The sequence below is a fragment of the Astyanax mexicanus genome, chromosome 5 (genome assembly GCF_023375975.1).
Source record: "Astyanax mexicanus isolate ESR-SI-001 chromosome 5, AstMex3_surface, whole genome shotgun sequence".
Classification (NCBI taxonomy): domain Eukaryota; kingdom Metazoa; phylum Chordata; class Actinopteri; order Characiformes; family Acestrorhamphidae; genus Astyanax; species Astyanax mexicanus.
In genome coordinates, this window is record NC_064412.1 from 45,747,102 (window position 1) to 45,764,043 (window position 16,942).

The 16,942-nt window shown below is 38.7% G+C and overlaps 1 protein-coding gene and 2 long non-coding RNA genes across 4 annotated transcripts; 1 reads left to right on the forward strand and 2 right to left on the reverse strand.

Annotated features, from left to right (window-relative positions):
* Nucleotides 1-226: 226 nt before the first annotated feature.
* On the reverse strand, nucleotides 227-7,140 carry LOC125802200 (uncharacterized). Its single transcript, XR_007439191.1, has 3 exons — nucleotides 6,678-7,140; nucleotides 1,704-1,953; nucleotides 227-975 (listed from the first exon to the last, which is right to left on the reverse strand). It is a non-coding gene; the product is annotated as an uncharacterized LOC125802200 (long non-coding RNA).
* Nucleotides 7,141-7,602: 462 nt separating this feature from the next.
* On the forward strand, nucleotides 7,603-13,019 carry LOC111190119 (uncharacterized). Of its 2 annotated transcripts, XR_007439178.1 has the most exons (13): nucleotides 7,619-8,007; nucleotides 8,561-8,766; nucleotides 8,874-9,096; nucleotides 9,236-9,311; nucleotides 9,402-9,656; nucleotides 9,932-10,169; nucleotides 10,303-10,394; nucleotides 11,184-11,270; nucleotides 11,439-11,698; nucleotides 11,933-12,060; nucleotides 12,455-12,595; nucleotides 12,719-12,844; nucleotides 12,924-13,019. XR_007439178.1 is itself a non-coding variant. In XM_049479429.1 (3 exons), the coding sequence occupies exons 1-3, from the start codon at nucleotides 7,825-7,827 to the stop codon at nucleotides 9,103-9,105; spliced, it is 621 nt and encodes a 206-aa protein (XP_049335386.1). In that variant the 5' UTR covers nucleotides 7,603-7,824; the 3' UTR covers nucleotides 9,106-9,229. The 2 variants fall into 2 exon arrangements, 1 of the variants encoding a protein (XP_049335386.1); XM_049479429.1 differs by lacking the exons at nucleotides 9,236-9,311; nucleotides 9,402-9,656; nucleotides 9,932-10,169; ... (5 more) ...; nucleotides 12,719-12,844; nucleotides 12,924-13,019 and having other exon boundaries at nucleotides 7,603-8,007; nucleotides 8,874-9,229.
* Nucleotides 12,259-16,626, reverse strand: LOC125802201 (uncharacterized). Its single transcript, XR_007439195.1, has 4 exons — nucleotides 16,551-16,626; nucleotides 16,302-16,410; nucleotides 14,462-14,646; nucleotides 12,259-14,372 (listed from the first exon to the last, which is right to left on the reverse strand). It is a non-coding gene; the product is annotated as an uncharacterized LOC125802201 (long non-coding RNA).
* Nucleotides 16,627-16,942: the final 316 nt, after the last annotated feature.

Genomic DNA, 16,942 nt, shown 5'->3' on the forward strand with positions numbered 1-16,942 from the left:
GCTTTCGGCTCCCGCCCTATCAGCACTTTGTTAAATGGTGTGCACCTTGTGGATGATAGGGAACATTCCTCCAAAGAACACTGTGACTTGAATCTCTCCCTGTTTACCTAACTTCGCTGGATGTTGTCTCTGACTGGGAACTGATCAAGGGTGTCTCCATGGCAAACTGATTGTTGCCAGGCAGTGAGACTTTCGCCCCCCCCCCCCCCCACCTCCTGTATCCTTTCCCACACCTTCATTGCTTGGTCTTTTGTGTATATTGTATGTGCCTATGTGCTGAGGTTTTTTGATGTTCCTACACTGTGCTCTTTAGGGCACAGTCTAGGTTTTTTTTTTACCCTCTTCTTTCCCCTTGTATCCCTCTAACTGAAGAAATGATGGCTGCGAGTGCACACGCTGCGGCTTACCCTGTCTTCCTGTCCTGTCCTGTTTCCCCCTTGATGGCTAATTTCACTGGTACTTGTGACCATGTGACAATAAAGGCAATTCTGATTCTGAATCAGCTCCTCGTTCTTCATCCTTAAATACTAGAATCCCCATTAGCATTTTTAAGACAGGTCTCATTAACTGTCATCATATGTGTCTATGTATTGTTTACACCTAATGTGTGGGCTGTTAAATGGGAAAAAAAATGTTCTTTATTAGATGTCTGAAGTAACCTTTATCAAGACCGTCAGAGCTGCCCCTTGTAGCCAGTGCCACCATCACCAGTCTTTTGGGGTTGATCCTCTCCATCATCTGCTAAGCTGCTTTTTCTTCAGGTGTAGTCGGTGCCTTCTTGCAGTGAGTGTGGTGTTCCCACGTTCCTCGTCCTTCCACATTTATGGCTGTGTGGGTTACTAGGAGAACCTGGTGGGGTCCCATCCACTTCGGCTGGTTCCACCTTCGTCTGCGGAGATCTCAGATCAGCATCCTGTCGCCTGGCCTGTGGTCATGAAAGGGTTGGTCAGCTGGTTGTGGTAACACCGCCTTTACCTGCTTAGACACAGGCAAACAAGTATGTGATGAGAGAGTGGTCAAGTAACTGATTGTCAAGTCTGACCGAAGTTAATCTTCACCAGCCCGCGTTCATCCACGTGAACAAAATAATCTGAATTAATAACAGAGCTAGCAGTGCATAATTCCACTATTTACACAATAAATCACTCAGTTACTCGTTAATCCACAGTTACTCAGTCTAGTAGTTAAACTATTTACACATTAAATACCTTAGTTACAGGTTAATCTACAGTTATTTCCTCTAACAATTAAACTATTTACACACTAAATTACTCAGTTACACGTTAATCCACAGTTCCTCAGTCTAACAGTTAAACTATTTACACAGTAAATAACTTAGCAACAGGTTAACCTACAGTTACTCAGTCCAACAGTTAAACATTTTACACATTAAATTACTCAGTTATACGTAACAGTGGCTTAATACAGTTAAAGGTTTTATACTGGACGGCCGGGTTATCTTAGTTTCCTTGGGTTTCTTCAGCGCTGCAGCCGCGTTTGGTACTCTGTAACTCGGCTAGATACGTGTTAGCTTTACCGGTAAATAAGCACGATATGCTAACAGTAGCTTCACCTGGTCAAGTCATACATTAAATAGAGTACAGGAGAAAACAACACTGGAAAACAACTTAAAACAGTCTAAAATATACTAGTCTGATAAACACATGCAGCGGTGAGTGGAAATACAGGAGAAAATTACTTACATTTGTTCAGAAACTCCCCGCAGTGCCGGCTCCGTCCGCCATGTATTTAAATCTGAGCGCTGGAACTCTGAGCTGGTGAGATTCATCGTGAAGCATGCATCTTACGCCGCTTTTAGAATCTGTGTAAAATAGGGCAGATCCCCATGTAGAAGCACATGCTACCTTCCAATATAATATTCTTCTTCTTCTTCTTCTTCTTTCAGGTTTATGGCGGATGGCAGACCAACTGAAGGTGCATTACCGCCACCTACTGAGCAGGAGTGTGATTTCAGGAAGTGACATGGCCAATAATAAGCAAAATGTAGGTGGAAGGAAATTCATAACTAAGTACATAAAAATAAAAGAAAGTAAACGAGAGAGAGAAAAAAAAACGAAATAAAGTCAAATATACCAATAGCTTTCAAAAATTGAAAAACCAGTTTGTGAACTGAACCCATCCCTGCCCCATAAGAAAGCAATCCTGTCAAAGAAGGGTCTTTGTGACCCTTGTCTTTAAGAGAAGAAAATAAAATTTTCCTTTGTACAGCATATTTATTGCAACAAAAAAGAACATGGTCCACGGTTTCCCTCTGCGGACAGTGGCGACAAAGCCCTGTGGAGGGTTTCTGTATTATTTGCTAAGAGGCTTTCAGCATACTGTGACCTACTCGGAGCCTTGTTAGTACAATTTCCTGCCTCCGACAGTACCCTCCACTCCCACCCAAACCAACTCTTGGTTGTATTGCAAACAAATGCCTCCCCTTCGGTTCATGTTCCCAATTAGTCTGCCATAATGTTCTAACATGTTGCTTTACAACCACTCTTGCCTCAGCTTTGCTAAGAGGGATATCGAGGTCACATCTTTTTTGCTTCAGGCATTTTTTAGCAGCTTTGTCAGCAGTCTCATTACCTTCCACCCCTACATGTGCTGGAACCCATGAAAACTGAACTAAAATAGTCTGCATGTGCAAACGAAATAATGCCTGAGATATTTCTAAAATTAGGTCTTGTCTACATTTAGACTCACCAGACTGGATGCTTTGTAAAGCAGACAAAGAATCTGAACAAATCACCATCCTCATTGGGCAAACATCCTCAACCCACTGCAATGCTAAAAGAATGGTGACAAGCTCGGAGGAAAATACAGATAGGTTATCAGACAGTCGCCTACTAATAACCACATGAAATTCTGGCACAAAAACCGCTGCTGATGTGGAACCCACAGTAGGATCCTTTGACCCATCAGTATACACCTGCAGAGTACCATAATAACGATGTTGTTCTACCATAACAGCTGTACTTCCTGCATCAATCCGTTTTTTATTAAGGAGGGTAAAATCAACACTAGGCAATGGGAACATCCAAGGTGGTACCACTGATATAGGAACAGTACTGCTGAAAGCACGAGCCTGCAATCCCATTTCGCCTGCTTCTGAGTTGCTCAGACACCCAAAACTCCTTGAGGGACCATGAAGAGGAGCACTGCAATCATGTAAAACAGACACAGCTGGATGGCTCTCTATGTGCCCCTTCAGGTTGGACCAATATACTGTAGACAATGCAAGTCTTCTAAAATGCAAAGGCATTTCTCCTGTTTCAACCTGTGGAGAAGCCACTGGGGAGGATCTAACTGCACCACAACACAATCTCAGTGCTTGTGCTTGTATTACATCAAGTAATTTTAGGTTTGACTCAGCAGCTGATCTATAGGCCATGCAGCCATAGTCAAAAACCGATCATTTATCGCATTTATGATGCTCTAATTTATCAATTAGAGCATCATAAATGCACAGAAGAGAACGGTCAGCCCCCCAGTCACTTCCCGCCAAGCATTTAAGGACATTTAATCCATTTTTGCATTTGTCTATGATCTTCATAATGTGATGCGTCCAGGTCAATTTCGAGTCTATCCACAGACCAAGAAACCTGACTACCTTCACCTGTTCAAGAGTCTGACCATACAATTTAAGTCCAAGTTCATTTTTTTGATCTCTTAGAAAAATAGATGACCTGGGATTTAGCCACAGATAACTTGAATCCCCATTCATTTGCCCAGTGTTCAACCTCAACACTTGCCTCCTGCATCTTTCGCTTAACAAAAGATAGATTCCTCCCTCTCTTCCACAGAGCCCCATCATCTGCATACAAAGATTTTGCTACGTCAGGACTAACCCCAGAAAAGATGTCATTGATCATAATATTAAATAAAATAGGGCTACATACACTGCCTTGCGGAGTCCCATTTTCAATAGAATACACTTTAGAATAAGAAATACCCACCCTGACCTGTATGGACCTATTCATTAAAAAATCCATTACCCAGTTGTACATCCTCCCTCCGATTCCGAGCACAGACAGCTTAATTAGCAGACCTTCTTGCCACAGCATATCATAAGCCTTTTCAATATCAAAAAATACAACAACAACCACTTCTTTATGAAGCTGTACCCTCCTGATATCTGCTTCTAAACCTAGGATTGAGTCCATCGTCATTCTGACCCTACGAAAACCACTCTGATAAGGAGAAAAGCTATTCTGACGCTCGAGAAAGTAGGACAACCTTTCTGTTATCATGCGTTCCATAAGCTTACTTAAATGTGAAGTTAAAGAAATAGGCCTATAACCAGCTGTATCAGACAAGTCCTTTCCTGGCTTTCCTACTGGTACCACTATGGCCAGTTTCCAAGCTGACGGAAGCTGCCCTGCTGTCCAAACTTCATTGTAAAAGTCCAAAATTATACTAAGAGATTTGTCTTTGAGATGTTTAAACATATCATAACAGATATTATCTTTACCAGGGGATGTTCGGCCAGATCTCGCTATGGCTTGTTTGAGTTCTAGTAAAGTAAGATCACTATCTAAAACACTATCAAACACCAACTTTTTATTTAATACCTCAGGGTTTTGTGCAAGGACTCTACTCCTACAGGCCACCAGCTCACTACTTAAATTTGCAGATCCATGAACCTGTACAAAAGCTTGAGCCAGAACTTCTGCCTTGTCCACATCAGTCACAGCTTCCCGGTCTCCCTGCTGTAAAACAGGAATCGTCACAGTTTTTCTAATGCCCCTCATTTTTCTAATCATAGTCAAAATTTCAGTCACAGGAATGTCAGTCCCAATACTACTACAAAAGGACCTCCAGTACTCCTTCTTTGCAGATTTTACAGTTTCCTGACCACAGCTTGAGCTTGTTTATAAATGATTAGGTCAGATGCCAATAAGGTTCTTCGCACCACCCGGAGGGCAGTATTACGCCTTCTGACTAATAAAGAGCATTCTGGAGTCCACCAGGGAACTGCTGCCTTCTAACCACAAAACTTCTTTACAGGGATGGATTCCTCAGCAGCTCTATACAGAATTCCACACAGCTCCTCATTACATTTATTTACATCTCCAGACATAGACCAGTCCAACAATCTGAGATCACACAGTTCAGAGAATTTGTTCCAATCAGCCTTATCAAAATTCCACCTATGCAAGTATCCTCTTGGTTCTGCAACAACCTCTGTTCCCAATTCACAAAAAAATAGGATAATGGTCACTACCCAAAGAAGTAAAATGCACCACATCCCAAGTACTCATGCCAGCCAAATCAGAAGAAGCTAGTGTTAAATCAATAGCAGACTTGGTATGACTATTCATACTAAACCTAGTAGCCCTACCATCATTTAAGCATACCAGGCCCTCTTCCATTAAAAACTTCTCAACAGCCAGACCATTTCCATCAGTAACAGAACTACCCCATAGTGAGCTATGCGCATTAAAATCTCCACACCACAGTGCTTTACTCTGTCCTGGTCCTGCCATTGTCGACAGAACGTCTACAGAAAGTTTATCACACGAGTTATATATATTGACAATCTTGAATTTCCCACTCGTGCCCCATACCTCCACCACCAATGACTCAAACTCACTGCTTAAATGCTTAACTTTAAACCCAATTCCTTCCCTAATAAAAGTAGCTACACCTCCACCATTACCCTTATCCCTATCCCTTCGAATTACTACATAACCTGACAAAGTAAAACTTAAATGGGGTTTAAGCCAGGTCTCTTGCACACACACAATATCAGGTACACGTTTTCTACTTATCAAAAATTTCTTAAAATCTTGTCCATTAGCAATCAAACTCCTTGCATTCCACTGTAATATTAAAATTCCCATTACGGGCCATCACTAGACTGCGAAGGTTGAACCCTCCCAGCAAGACTCGAGCTAATCACTTCCCAAGTCAAACTTTTAATATCCAGAAACTTTTCTGCAGATCTAACAAAGATTTTAATTCTTTCGGTCCTACTATTAGTCTGGGCAGTACAGTTGACCACATCGGCCATAAACATAACAAACTTTATCTTATCAACTACCAGAGTATCTCGAGTGATAGGACAGTGCGTTTGGTGGCTCAGGGCGGCTCTAGGAACATCAGTAACTGTGCGCGCTGATCTAACAGCACTGCCTTCAGAAGGAGCAACCGTATTAACCTCCTTTAGAGCTGCAGTATAGGTTAGCCCCTGCGTAACTCGAACTTCCTGGACTTGGGTTTAACCCCCTCTGCACAGTGCCCGTACTCATGCTCTCCCCCACATACACCACACCGCTTCTTTCCTCTACACGCTGCAGCTACATGTCCATACCTCTGGCAGTTAAAACATCTAATAGGTGGAGGGATGTAAGCCCGTACTGGGAAGCTAATATATCCCAGGTGAACCCTCTCCGGTAAAATGTCACCATCAAACAGAATCATCACAGAAAGGCTATCTCCTTTAATTCCATTCCTGAAGCCTTTAAGCCTGCTGGCCTCAATCACAGTACCTCCAGACAGATTATGTTTGAACTGATCCATAGATACATCCAATGACACCCCTGTAATAACCCTGCACAGCCTCTGCTTATCCTTAAACAATCTCGGCATCACTTTCTTAGCCCCTAGAAACTTCATTTTAAGTGCTTTATCCCGTTGACGCTCATCCTTACATGTTATCAAAAGCTTACCTCCTCTCAACACCTTAGCTCCGGCCACATCCCCTAGAGCTGATTTGATTTCAGAAGTCAACCTGACCGGATTCAGCACGCCAGCAGATTCAGATTCAAACTGGATCAAAATGAGGTATTCCTCCTTAAGACGCTTCACAGTCTCTCCACGCACTCCACTGCTGCTAGAATCTCTATCCTCAGATAAACATCTGCTCTTCTTAGACCACACAACCTGCCATTCTCCTCCCTCACCGGCCCTATTCCCGCTCCTGCAACCAAACGAGTCTGGCTCACTGCCAGATCCGTCATCACTTCCGTCCATCCTCACTTCAGTCACAGCTCAGTGCTGCCACCCGTCGTCAGCGTCCAATATAATATTGCATTTGCGTTCTCTATAAACTCCACATCCTGTGGTACTCACTGCTAAAAATGCAAACAGGAAATAAGAGTGCCGGTATAAATCAAAGCGGAAGCACGTCACTGCTGCTGATGCACAGAGCCTATTGGAGGTCTGTCGAAAGTGATCTCGACTGTGCTAAGGCCTGTTTTTTTTCCCTGTGGTCTGGTCCTGATTTGCCAAAGAACCAGAGGGAGGCACTTTACCTGATTAAGACATGTTTGTTTTGAAAATTTTGCCAGGTCATTTTTAATGGTTCTATTAACCCTTTCTACTGCCTCAGCACTGGCTGGGTGGTAGCTGCAGTGTTTTCTCATGTCTCTTCCTGAGAATTTGGTCAAATTGTTCAGGTATTTGTGTACAAAAGGAATGCCATTATCTATGGAGAGAGATTAGTCTCAAAACTACCGACAAATGTGTAAATGATAATCCACCAGTTCCACATGCATCACAAATATGTTTCATTATTTACAAATAAAAATATTTCATTTTGTGTCTCACAGTCACACATTTTGTTTTTTGTATATACATTTTGGATGTGAAAGTAAATGCATTTGTTTAAAATGTGCTTGCATATATTTGTAAAATCAAAGTTACAACATTAGAATGTGTTTATAAATCGGTGCATCTGCATTTGTGGATTAAATCAGAAGGCTGTTTCCTGTGCTGTATTTTTGTTTATTTTCTCTCGTGTTAATTTGGATTTTGAGACTTTCCTTTCGCATTTCTGCACCTGATCCACACACAAATGCTGCTGCCCATTCACAAATGTACAAGCAAGCGAACAAGCTGCCGCTAGGGGCCGCTGTTGCTTGGTTTCACTGTGGTTGTGGATGGCGGTGCTCCGAGCGTCCAGATAACAGACCTCCCGCCTGCAACAACCAGGCATCACTCCAGGAGAGCGGCATGGAGGGTCAACCGTCATCATCTTCAATTGGAAATTCGACTAAAGTGAGTAATAATATATAAAGATCTGTGGTCATTAAAGTTGTGCAATAAACCACAGATTTTACAGTGAAAATTGTATTATATTTCAGTAAGCCTACTTGTTAGCTAAGTTAACCCCATCGTTTAGCTAGCTAGTCATCACAGTGAAGACAAGATTACCATGTTTTAGCATTAGTTCTCTGGATGTGTTACATGTCCTAAACTTGTACTGTACATTCATGTATTATTATTATTATTATTATTATTATTATTATTATTATTATTATTATTATTATGGCAAATAAAAAGACACACAATTAGTCTATTAATAATTCATTATTATATAGATATGCTTGCTAGTTAGGTCTGATGTTAGTAACTATAGTTAAGCCATTAACTTAACATTAACTTAAATATAAAAATATAAAAAAATGTTTTTAAGATGATGGTGTTCCAAGAAGTTGAACGTAGGTGGCTCTAATTAAATCAGTTGTACACACGTTTTACATTCATATTTATATTATATCTATATACCATTTATAGTATGGGAATTTTAACAGTTTAACATACATTTCAGAATATGGTGGAGACTATGGCTCAGGCCCTAGTTACAGCCCTTTCAAGAGAGCTTTCATCCAACCTTAACACCTCTGTAACCACACCAGTCAGGCCTCCATGTCTCTCAGCTAATACCACCGTGCCCACTACTAACACCACTACCTCCCTATCCAGCAATGAGAGCATTGCCAGTTCCACTTCTAGAATCAACCAGGCTTTAAAGAGGTAAGACAAAATTAGCTTAAAAAAAGACAATGTGGTTTTCCAGATTATTTACTCTACCCAACAGCACTAATCAAGTTCAATGATTTACTCTATTGTCTCTGTTTTAGGCAATTTCCTAATATGTTTAATTTAAAAACAGAAGCAAAAAGGGGTAAAGGCCGGTTTTGTAGCTCCTCCCGGACCACATCATCCAAGCATATTGACCTCACAGTATATGTCCTGCCATCCCCTTCTTCTGTGACACCTAAGGCTTCAAAAGAACTAGAACTTGCCTGTGCAGGTTTAGGGAAAAGGGTGGTTTCAGTTCCAGACAACTTCAGTTATAAAGAGGTAATGTAATCATCATTATGATAGATTTAATTTGCTACTCTGGAAGAAGGTATTTCCACTTTGGGTTCTGATCTGATTGTATATTTTTGAACACCATTATGTTAGATTATTGGGCCTTTATTTTTGTATGTGTTGTTAGATTGTTACACTGTTGGAGGAGGAGTTCCTTAAACATCGCCCACTTCAAGGACGGTGGATGTTCTACAAAGCAACAGGTAAAAAATATTTTGTTAAAAGATGTAAAATTGTTTTTAATTGTTAAGTTACCGTCCTTGCCTATGTTATCAATATCTCTTATAATCTAGGAGGAAGTGGCCAAAGGAAACTTTCAATAATTCCAATGGACACAGAAGGCTATTCTGGTCGGCAGCTCCGATCGGTTTCAAACAGTGGCAAAAATATTTTGTTTTTGGCTCCCCTACAAGAGGAGATGGATACTGAGCCTCTTCCATATGATGCAGCAGAATTTGCAAAAATGCCAAAGGTTGCATTTCTGTAAAAGCATCATGCCACTGCAAATGCTGGCTCTACATGCCGAAGAATGTCAACAAACAACAAATGTTAGTTGAATTTTGTTATTGACTTAATTTCTTACCTTTTTTTCATTTGTTTCTTACAGTTTCATTAAGGGGAAAAAATCACTCATCTAAAAAATGTAGACCAACCTGTTTATCTTAATTTGGAGTATTTAGGAGTCTACGGTAGTTTTTTTGCAGCCTGTTTTGGGGTGCATGGCATAAATCTGTTTTCATTATTAAGGCAGAATGTAACATGCACAGGCATTCACTGCAATTGAAGGTGAACATTTTAACACTATGAACATTATTTGTTAAAGGATCAGACTGATGTTGTTATTGTGGAGGACAGTGACATGCATGGGACCTCAGAAGAGCCGGGGGATAATTCCACAGAAACGGAGCTTCCAAATGAGGTAATATTTTGGAATTATTCTTGTTGTTTATTTGAATGTTTTTTCATTGTCAATGTCTCTTGTGTGTCTTTTCATGTCCTATATGCCAGAAGGAGTTCTCTATATCAATACTACCTTACCATGGCAGTGTTTGTGCAGAAAGGTAATATTATTGTGTTTAAGCATTTGCTTACTTATAAAAGGGATAAAAGCTATGAATGTGCATCGTTATACAGAATTATTGAACAGCCAATCAGAAAAAAGTCTTGAAGAGTGCCTTATTTTTATGTTTCAAGTTCTTTTACTGACAACACGGAATACCCAGGACCATCATCTGCAGCTCCTTCACCTTCTCCTTCAGAAACTCTTACAGGTCAAAGAGTAGATTGTAAGCATTGTCATGTTAAGAGTGTTACTGTACACAGCAACATAGGGTAGATAAAAATAATGTGTTAAAATCACATAAAACATGCCATTCATGCCATATCATGTCATTATAGTATTTGACTGAAAAGAAGTCGTTAATGAGAAATGTGTCCAGTTTAACTGTAAACAGTTTTTTTGCTTTTGCATCAAAAACACATTACTTGCTTTTTTCTGAAAACAGAAATATCTTTATTTAAAAAATGTTTTTATTGCAGGCCAGCTTTTGCACAAATTACTGAGCCTTTAAACTGAGTAATTGACATATAAAAAAAAACAAACGTTTAAGACTAACAAACATATTTTTACGTTGCTTAAGTATGGAAATCCGTTAAAGACCAAAAGGAAGCAGTTCACCTGTTCCTTGAACAACTGAAGCAACAAGGAGAAAACCAGCCATCTCTGTTACTGATGTTGGATTCCAGGCATAATGATGAAGAGCGTGATAGGTCCCTGATTTCTTTTTACAAAGAAAGTCATCAAAAGAGCCGATGGGCAGCATCTTTTCGTTGTCGCATTCACGGTATTAATTTAAATGTAACATTATAGATGTAACTACTTGAACTGAACAATGCATTTTATATCACAGCTTTCTATGAACCCAGTGTTGGAGGTTACTGTAAAGATCACAACACACTTTTGTGTGTGTGTTTTTTTTTTCCAAACCAGAATATTGAAAGACACAACCGTACAAATAAAATAATTCCAGGTGATTTGCACAATAAACCTATTATACCATTTTATAATCTTATAGGGGATGCTGCAATTGGTTCTGGAGTTACAAGACATATCCTGTCATCTGCCATCACCAAATTAAAACATGGACTTAAACTTAATTTGGGTTTGTATTTTATTTTATTTTTTACTTTTTGCCATGAAATTCAGGTATTACTGTTTCTGTTTTCAGGTATTCATGTATTGCAATTCAATAACATGTAATAGTCTAACAAGTGAGTTATGCAGTGTACTGAAACAAATGTGTTAATTTAAAATGCGTGTAATTATTCAGGGAATGCAGCAGAAACTGCAATGTTTGAAGGAGAAATTGACCACCTTGTCCCTAACACATCAGCAGTAATGGTTGAGAGCGAGCTTTTTCTCATGGCTGGTAGGATGATCGCTCACTCAATCATTAATAATGGTCCTACCCTGTCCGGGCTCAGCCTTGCAGTAGTAAATGCTTTAACAGGAGGGACTAAAGAAACAGCAACATCGAACCTCAGCCTAGAAGACTGCTCTGACTTAGACCACAGAGAGACCATTCGTCTGGTTAGTACAGCAGGCCATCTACATTACTACATTATCAGCATATATGAAGATTTAGCCTTTTGTTATATGTTTCCCGATTTTGACAGGTAATTGATGAATCAGATCAATTAAAGAACGTATTAATTAAATTCATTAAATATTTACATTTTGTTAGTCAGTGAAGATTACAATACATTTATGATTTAATTATGAATTGTAATGTATTAAATAATGATACCCTCTTCTTACTAATAGCTACTGAAGAAGAATGGACTGAAGATGAGGCCTCAAGAGTGACCAACTTATGTTTGGAGTTGTCTTACCCAGTTCCTACAAAGGAGACAAACAGACTGCTACTGTTCCAACAGTTACTCTCCCACACTGTAATATTTTAGTATTTATTCTGTTTATAAACACACACACACACACACACTAAATATTATGTTTTATCTACAATGGGCAAGCATGTGTACAGGCTGTCATTTTACCAAAACATGAGCATGTGACTAACTATTTGATGGCTGATAGAGACTTATGTGTGCCACATCAGCCCTTAGCAGATTAGACTGGAGAGCTCTGTGTACATGCAAACAAGAGGAGCATTTATTTTCAAATTAAAAGCAGTAATATGGAATGACATTAAAAATGATTTGGTACAAACAACCCAACAGTAAAATACATTTAAGATATCATTATATTATTTTAGTGTACTTCTGACAGAGATGTTTGGAAATGCAAAACCAAATAACCCAAAGTAATTGTTTTTTTTCTGCACAGGTCCTTGGTCAAGTTAAGGCACAAATTAAGCAGCTAAGGAAGGAATTGAAGGAGACTGGCATTTGGCATCTCATTACCTGTAGGCCTGATGTGGTGCCCCTTTTGTTTCCCAGAGAGTCAGATGTTGAACTAACCTCTCAGGTCAGTCAACAGATAAAAGACTAAAATAAGCCAGCTGGGCTATCTGTGTTTTTCAGTGGTTTGTAAGTCCTAGTAACCTAGTTGTTGGTATTGAATATGTAGACATCTTGTACTTTCCCCTAGATGGTACAACATTTAATTCAGTGACCTCAGGCAAAACAAAATCATAACAGTGAAGACAGCGATGATGATACGGGGACAGAGACGCTGACTCTTATTCAGGGTTTTTCCGAACCTTTGTTGAAGAAGGTATTTAGGGAAAACATTCAAGTATTCTGAAGTGAAAAATTCCAAATACACTAATGTGACTTTTTTTTTTTTTCTGTAGCATCCTCAGAAGATTTACAGCAGCTTATGAGGTTCTGGACGGGTTGGGAAATGCCATGCCACAGGCTCAAACTGGAAGTAGTGCAGTCTACAGGACTGAATCACTTACCTCGCTCATCCACCTGTTATGAGCGGCTGTGCCTACCAAACCACTACTTCACTTACTCAGCTCTAAAGAAAGACATGCTGGCATGTCTGAAATCCGTGGAGAGTGGCTTTGGTCTAGTGTGAACAGATCCACACTTTATGCGTTTTTTCTTAAGTGTGTACCAACAGTTTTGAATATTGTGCAATTCAGTGTTTAATTAGAGTACCGCATTTTTGCTGTTCCTTTTCTTGTGGTTAAGATCTGTTAATTCTCATAAACCATTCATTTGTTGTCATCTACCTGATGCCTGTAGAGTTAACTTCATGTCCTTGTTGTTGAGGAAGAAAGTTTTGGAAGGACAACTCTGATAGCAACCCAGGCTAAATCAACTATTACCTGTTTTTCATGCAGGCCAGTGCATCTTTAAAAATAGCTTATATCTTTATTATGTTAAAGCCAATTGAAACATTCACAGTTAAATTAGTAAAGAAATTGACTTAAGGTTGCTTAGTTTATTATTACACTATCACAAGAATTATCATAGTGCTTTTCTGGATAAGACGTTTCCTTAATGATTTAAGGCAATTAATCACTGAGCTTACCAAATTGGTGGGAAAAAGAGAAATTGAAATAAGCTTGGCTTGGGGTGTATATTTGCACACTAAAAAAAGGAAGTACAGATTTGTACTTAAAAGGGTACAAAGCTTGTCGCTGGGGCTGTACCTTATATTGAGGTACAAAAAAGTACCTTTCAGTGAAAGTCCTTTTTTGTACCCATGGTTTTTATGCCAGTAAAGATTATAAAAATGTTTGAATTATCATCAAGTAAATATGGCTCAAAAACTTGATGATCGAAAATTGTCTGGCTTTCAAATAAAAAATGTGCAATTAAAATATATATTGTTTATTGGTACAGTGATACAGAATACTAAATGTACCCTTTGGCTGGTTAAATGGTACAAATTTGTACTTATTGCTGTTAGAAATTACTTTGTACTTCAGAGGGAACAAATCTGACCCTGTAAAGACCAATATTGTACCTTTGAGGGTACAATTATAAAGAGTGTACCTTTGAGTACAAAAAAGTACTTGTATCGTACCCCTGTTTTTTAGAGTGTGCATAAGCCTAAACACAAGGCAAATTATCTAATGGGCCTCAAGCTAACTTTCCACATACTGTACTGTGTTCAGGAAAAGGTCCATGCCGTTCGACTCTGAGGGTTGCAGTGGATCAATGTATTCTCTGAGTTGCTCTGGTTGTTGAAGAGTAAGTGGACAATCCAGCTGTGGTAGATTTACTCCAAAATCTGAATTGTTAACATATCCACTGTCCTCCCAGTCTATGTGAGGAATGTTCAATACCTGGAAAAAAGTCAGAAAATATTTTTTTTTTTCAAGAAAAAGTATTGGTTTGAAATTTATATGACGTCTTAATTCAACCAATGAATTACCTCTGGATTAGCAATGGGATTTTGCAGCTGCCCAACTTCCCACAGTTGGTTTGGAGTGAGGTTTTGCTCAGTCCTCAAAGCATGGTTGTCCCATCCTTCTCTGAACACTTCTCTGAGTATGCAAGATGTGGTAGAAGACCACACTGGTTACCCCCATCCAAAGATCACGCCACAACCTCTCTATTCTACATTGAAAAAAGTACACAACAAACAGGGAATTAAAAGAAAGCATGAGGAACCGAAGTACAGAATAACCCGCTGATTTCCTCGTTCTGACCAAAATAAATAAACCTAGCAATAAAGTGTTATGTTGATTCATGTTTAAAATGAAAAATCATTAAATTGCAGAAATGCAGGGTTGGAATACTTACAGTGGCTTGAAAAAGTATTCAAACCCTTTGAACTTTTTACATTTTGTCCACCTTACAACCACAAACTTAAATGTATTTTATTGAGATTTTGAGTGATAGACTAACACAAAATAGCACATAATTGAGAAGTGGAATGAAAATGATATATGGTTTTCATGGTTGAAAAGAGTGACGCGCACAGAAATTCAGCTCCCTTTACTCTGAAACCCCTAAATAAAATCCAGTGCAATCTAGTGCCTTCAGAAGTCTCTTACAGTGCCTATAGAAAATATTCATACCCTATTGAAATCCTTTATTTGTACATTATTATACCCTGAAAATCAGAATAAAATAAGCTGTTCCTTGATACTAGTAGTGCGTGGTAGCACCATGGTTGGAAAGGTGCCGTTCAAAGAGCTCCGTGATAGAGTTGTGGAAAGGTTATTAGAAGGATACAAAATGATTTTGGCAGCACTACTAGAGAACGCAACTGGTTTTATTCTGATTTTCAGGGGATAATGTGAAAATACAATGATTTTAATAGGGTATGAATACTTTCTATAGGCACTGTAACATATAGAGCTCAACAGAAGGGGGGTGACGAGACACTAATACCACGAGGCGAGACACGATATTGGGTTCACGATAACAAGACGAGATTTAAAAATTAAATTTTAAAGAAAACAATGTTTTTTTTTGTGTGGACAAAATCATATACCGCAAACTTAACAGACTGGTTTCTCTCACACATTGATTCTATAAGGAATAGAAATAAGAATAAGAATAAAAAATACAACTTTTCTTGGTCTTATATAGTGCAAACAATAAGTGCAAACTACAACCAGTCATATTAAGACATTATTTTTCTCCTAAATCTCTGGAAATTTAACTATGCATAACCATAACCAGTCATATTAAGACTATGCTTGATGTGCAAACAGAGACAGAACATGTTTTTAAATACAGTACAGAGCTAAGGGATTAGTACAACTGCCTATGAAACAGTCACGTGTAGGATTTACTTACAGTATTTATATATGGTTTGTGTCTTGTTGGTCACTGTTACCGTTTATTGTTTCCAGTGGAAACAATAAACGGTAACATCTTCTATATCAGGGGTATTTAATTATATTAAATAATTAAGTGCTATATTCTGTAAGGTTGTTTGAACTGAATGATGTAAAAATATAGAAGAAGAAGAAGAAATGCGTCTCTGGACAGATTTTGTTTACATTTATCCCCTGTCTCATGTTAACATATTTAAAAGTAAAAAAAAAAATGTAAAAATACAACCGTTTTTCACGTTTAAAAAAAAAAGACATACTCTGTGTGAAAGTGCTTTTAGTCAGATAAGCTAAATAAATAATCTTTAATTTAACTACAATGTTGTCATTATTTTGAATTCAGCTGACAATGTGAATGACGCTACAAAAGTTTGGAAATCTCTGTAAAGATTGTGTTAAAGACAATTAATGAGTGCTCTAGCTTACCCCTGGTTGTGCACTTTTGCCTGCTATAAAGCTGCCACTGTCTGGGCCACGTACAGTAAGCATCAGGCGTGCCACTCCAACATTTTCTCCCCCTTGATCTGCACAAATTCTATAAAACATAAAATAAACCACATGTCCAAGAACTAAACAATAGTTATTTTAAATCATTTTGTAAATTAACTCTTCTGGCTAAGAATATGTTGGTGTACCAGCATGAACTACTATGGATAAATGCACTTATTGTCTTACCTGAGAGGACATCCAAATTCCTCAACAGCCTGGGTGAAGAAAGTCAACATGGTGTTTGAACGGTTGTTATCAGCAGTTTTATAAGTTTTATACAGTTACATCAACAAGTCATCAGAATATATACTTTTCTCATACAAGTTCCAGTTTATTTGTGAAAAAGAGAAAATAAAGAAACTAACTCATTGTGTCATGTTAGTCTTTTATCAAGCAATACATGTTAAAGGAACAAACACAACGATCCCCTTATGAAGACCTGTTCATTTCTTTACACGTTTTGTCTTATGAAGACCCTGGAGGTCAAAACATTGAGAGCAATTATAAATGGCTAACATGACTCCACTTTTTTCACAGTGTGCGGACATGTTCTGCCTGTGCTTCAGTTCCTGTTTATT

Coding starts and splice junctions, on each gene's coding strand:
- LOC111190119 (XM_049479429.1), top strand. CDS start 7,825: ATGTACAAGCAAGCGAACAAGCTGCCGCTAGGGGCCGCTGTTGCTTGG. Junction 8,008..8,560: donor CAATTGGAAATTCGACTAAA/GTGAGTAATAAT, acceptor CATACATTTCAG/AATATGGTGGAGACTATGGC. Junction 8,767..8,873: donor ATCAACCAGGCTTTAAAGAG/GTAAGACAAAAT, acceptor TCTCTGTTTTAG/GCAATTTCCTAATATGTTTA.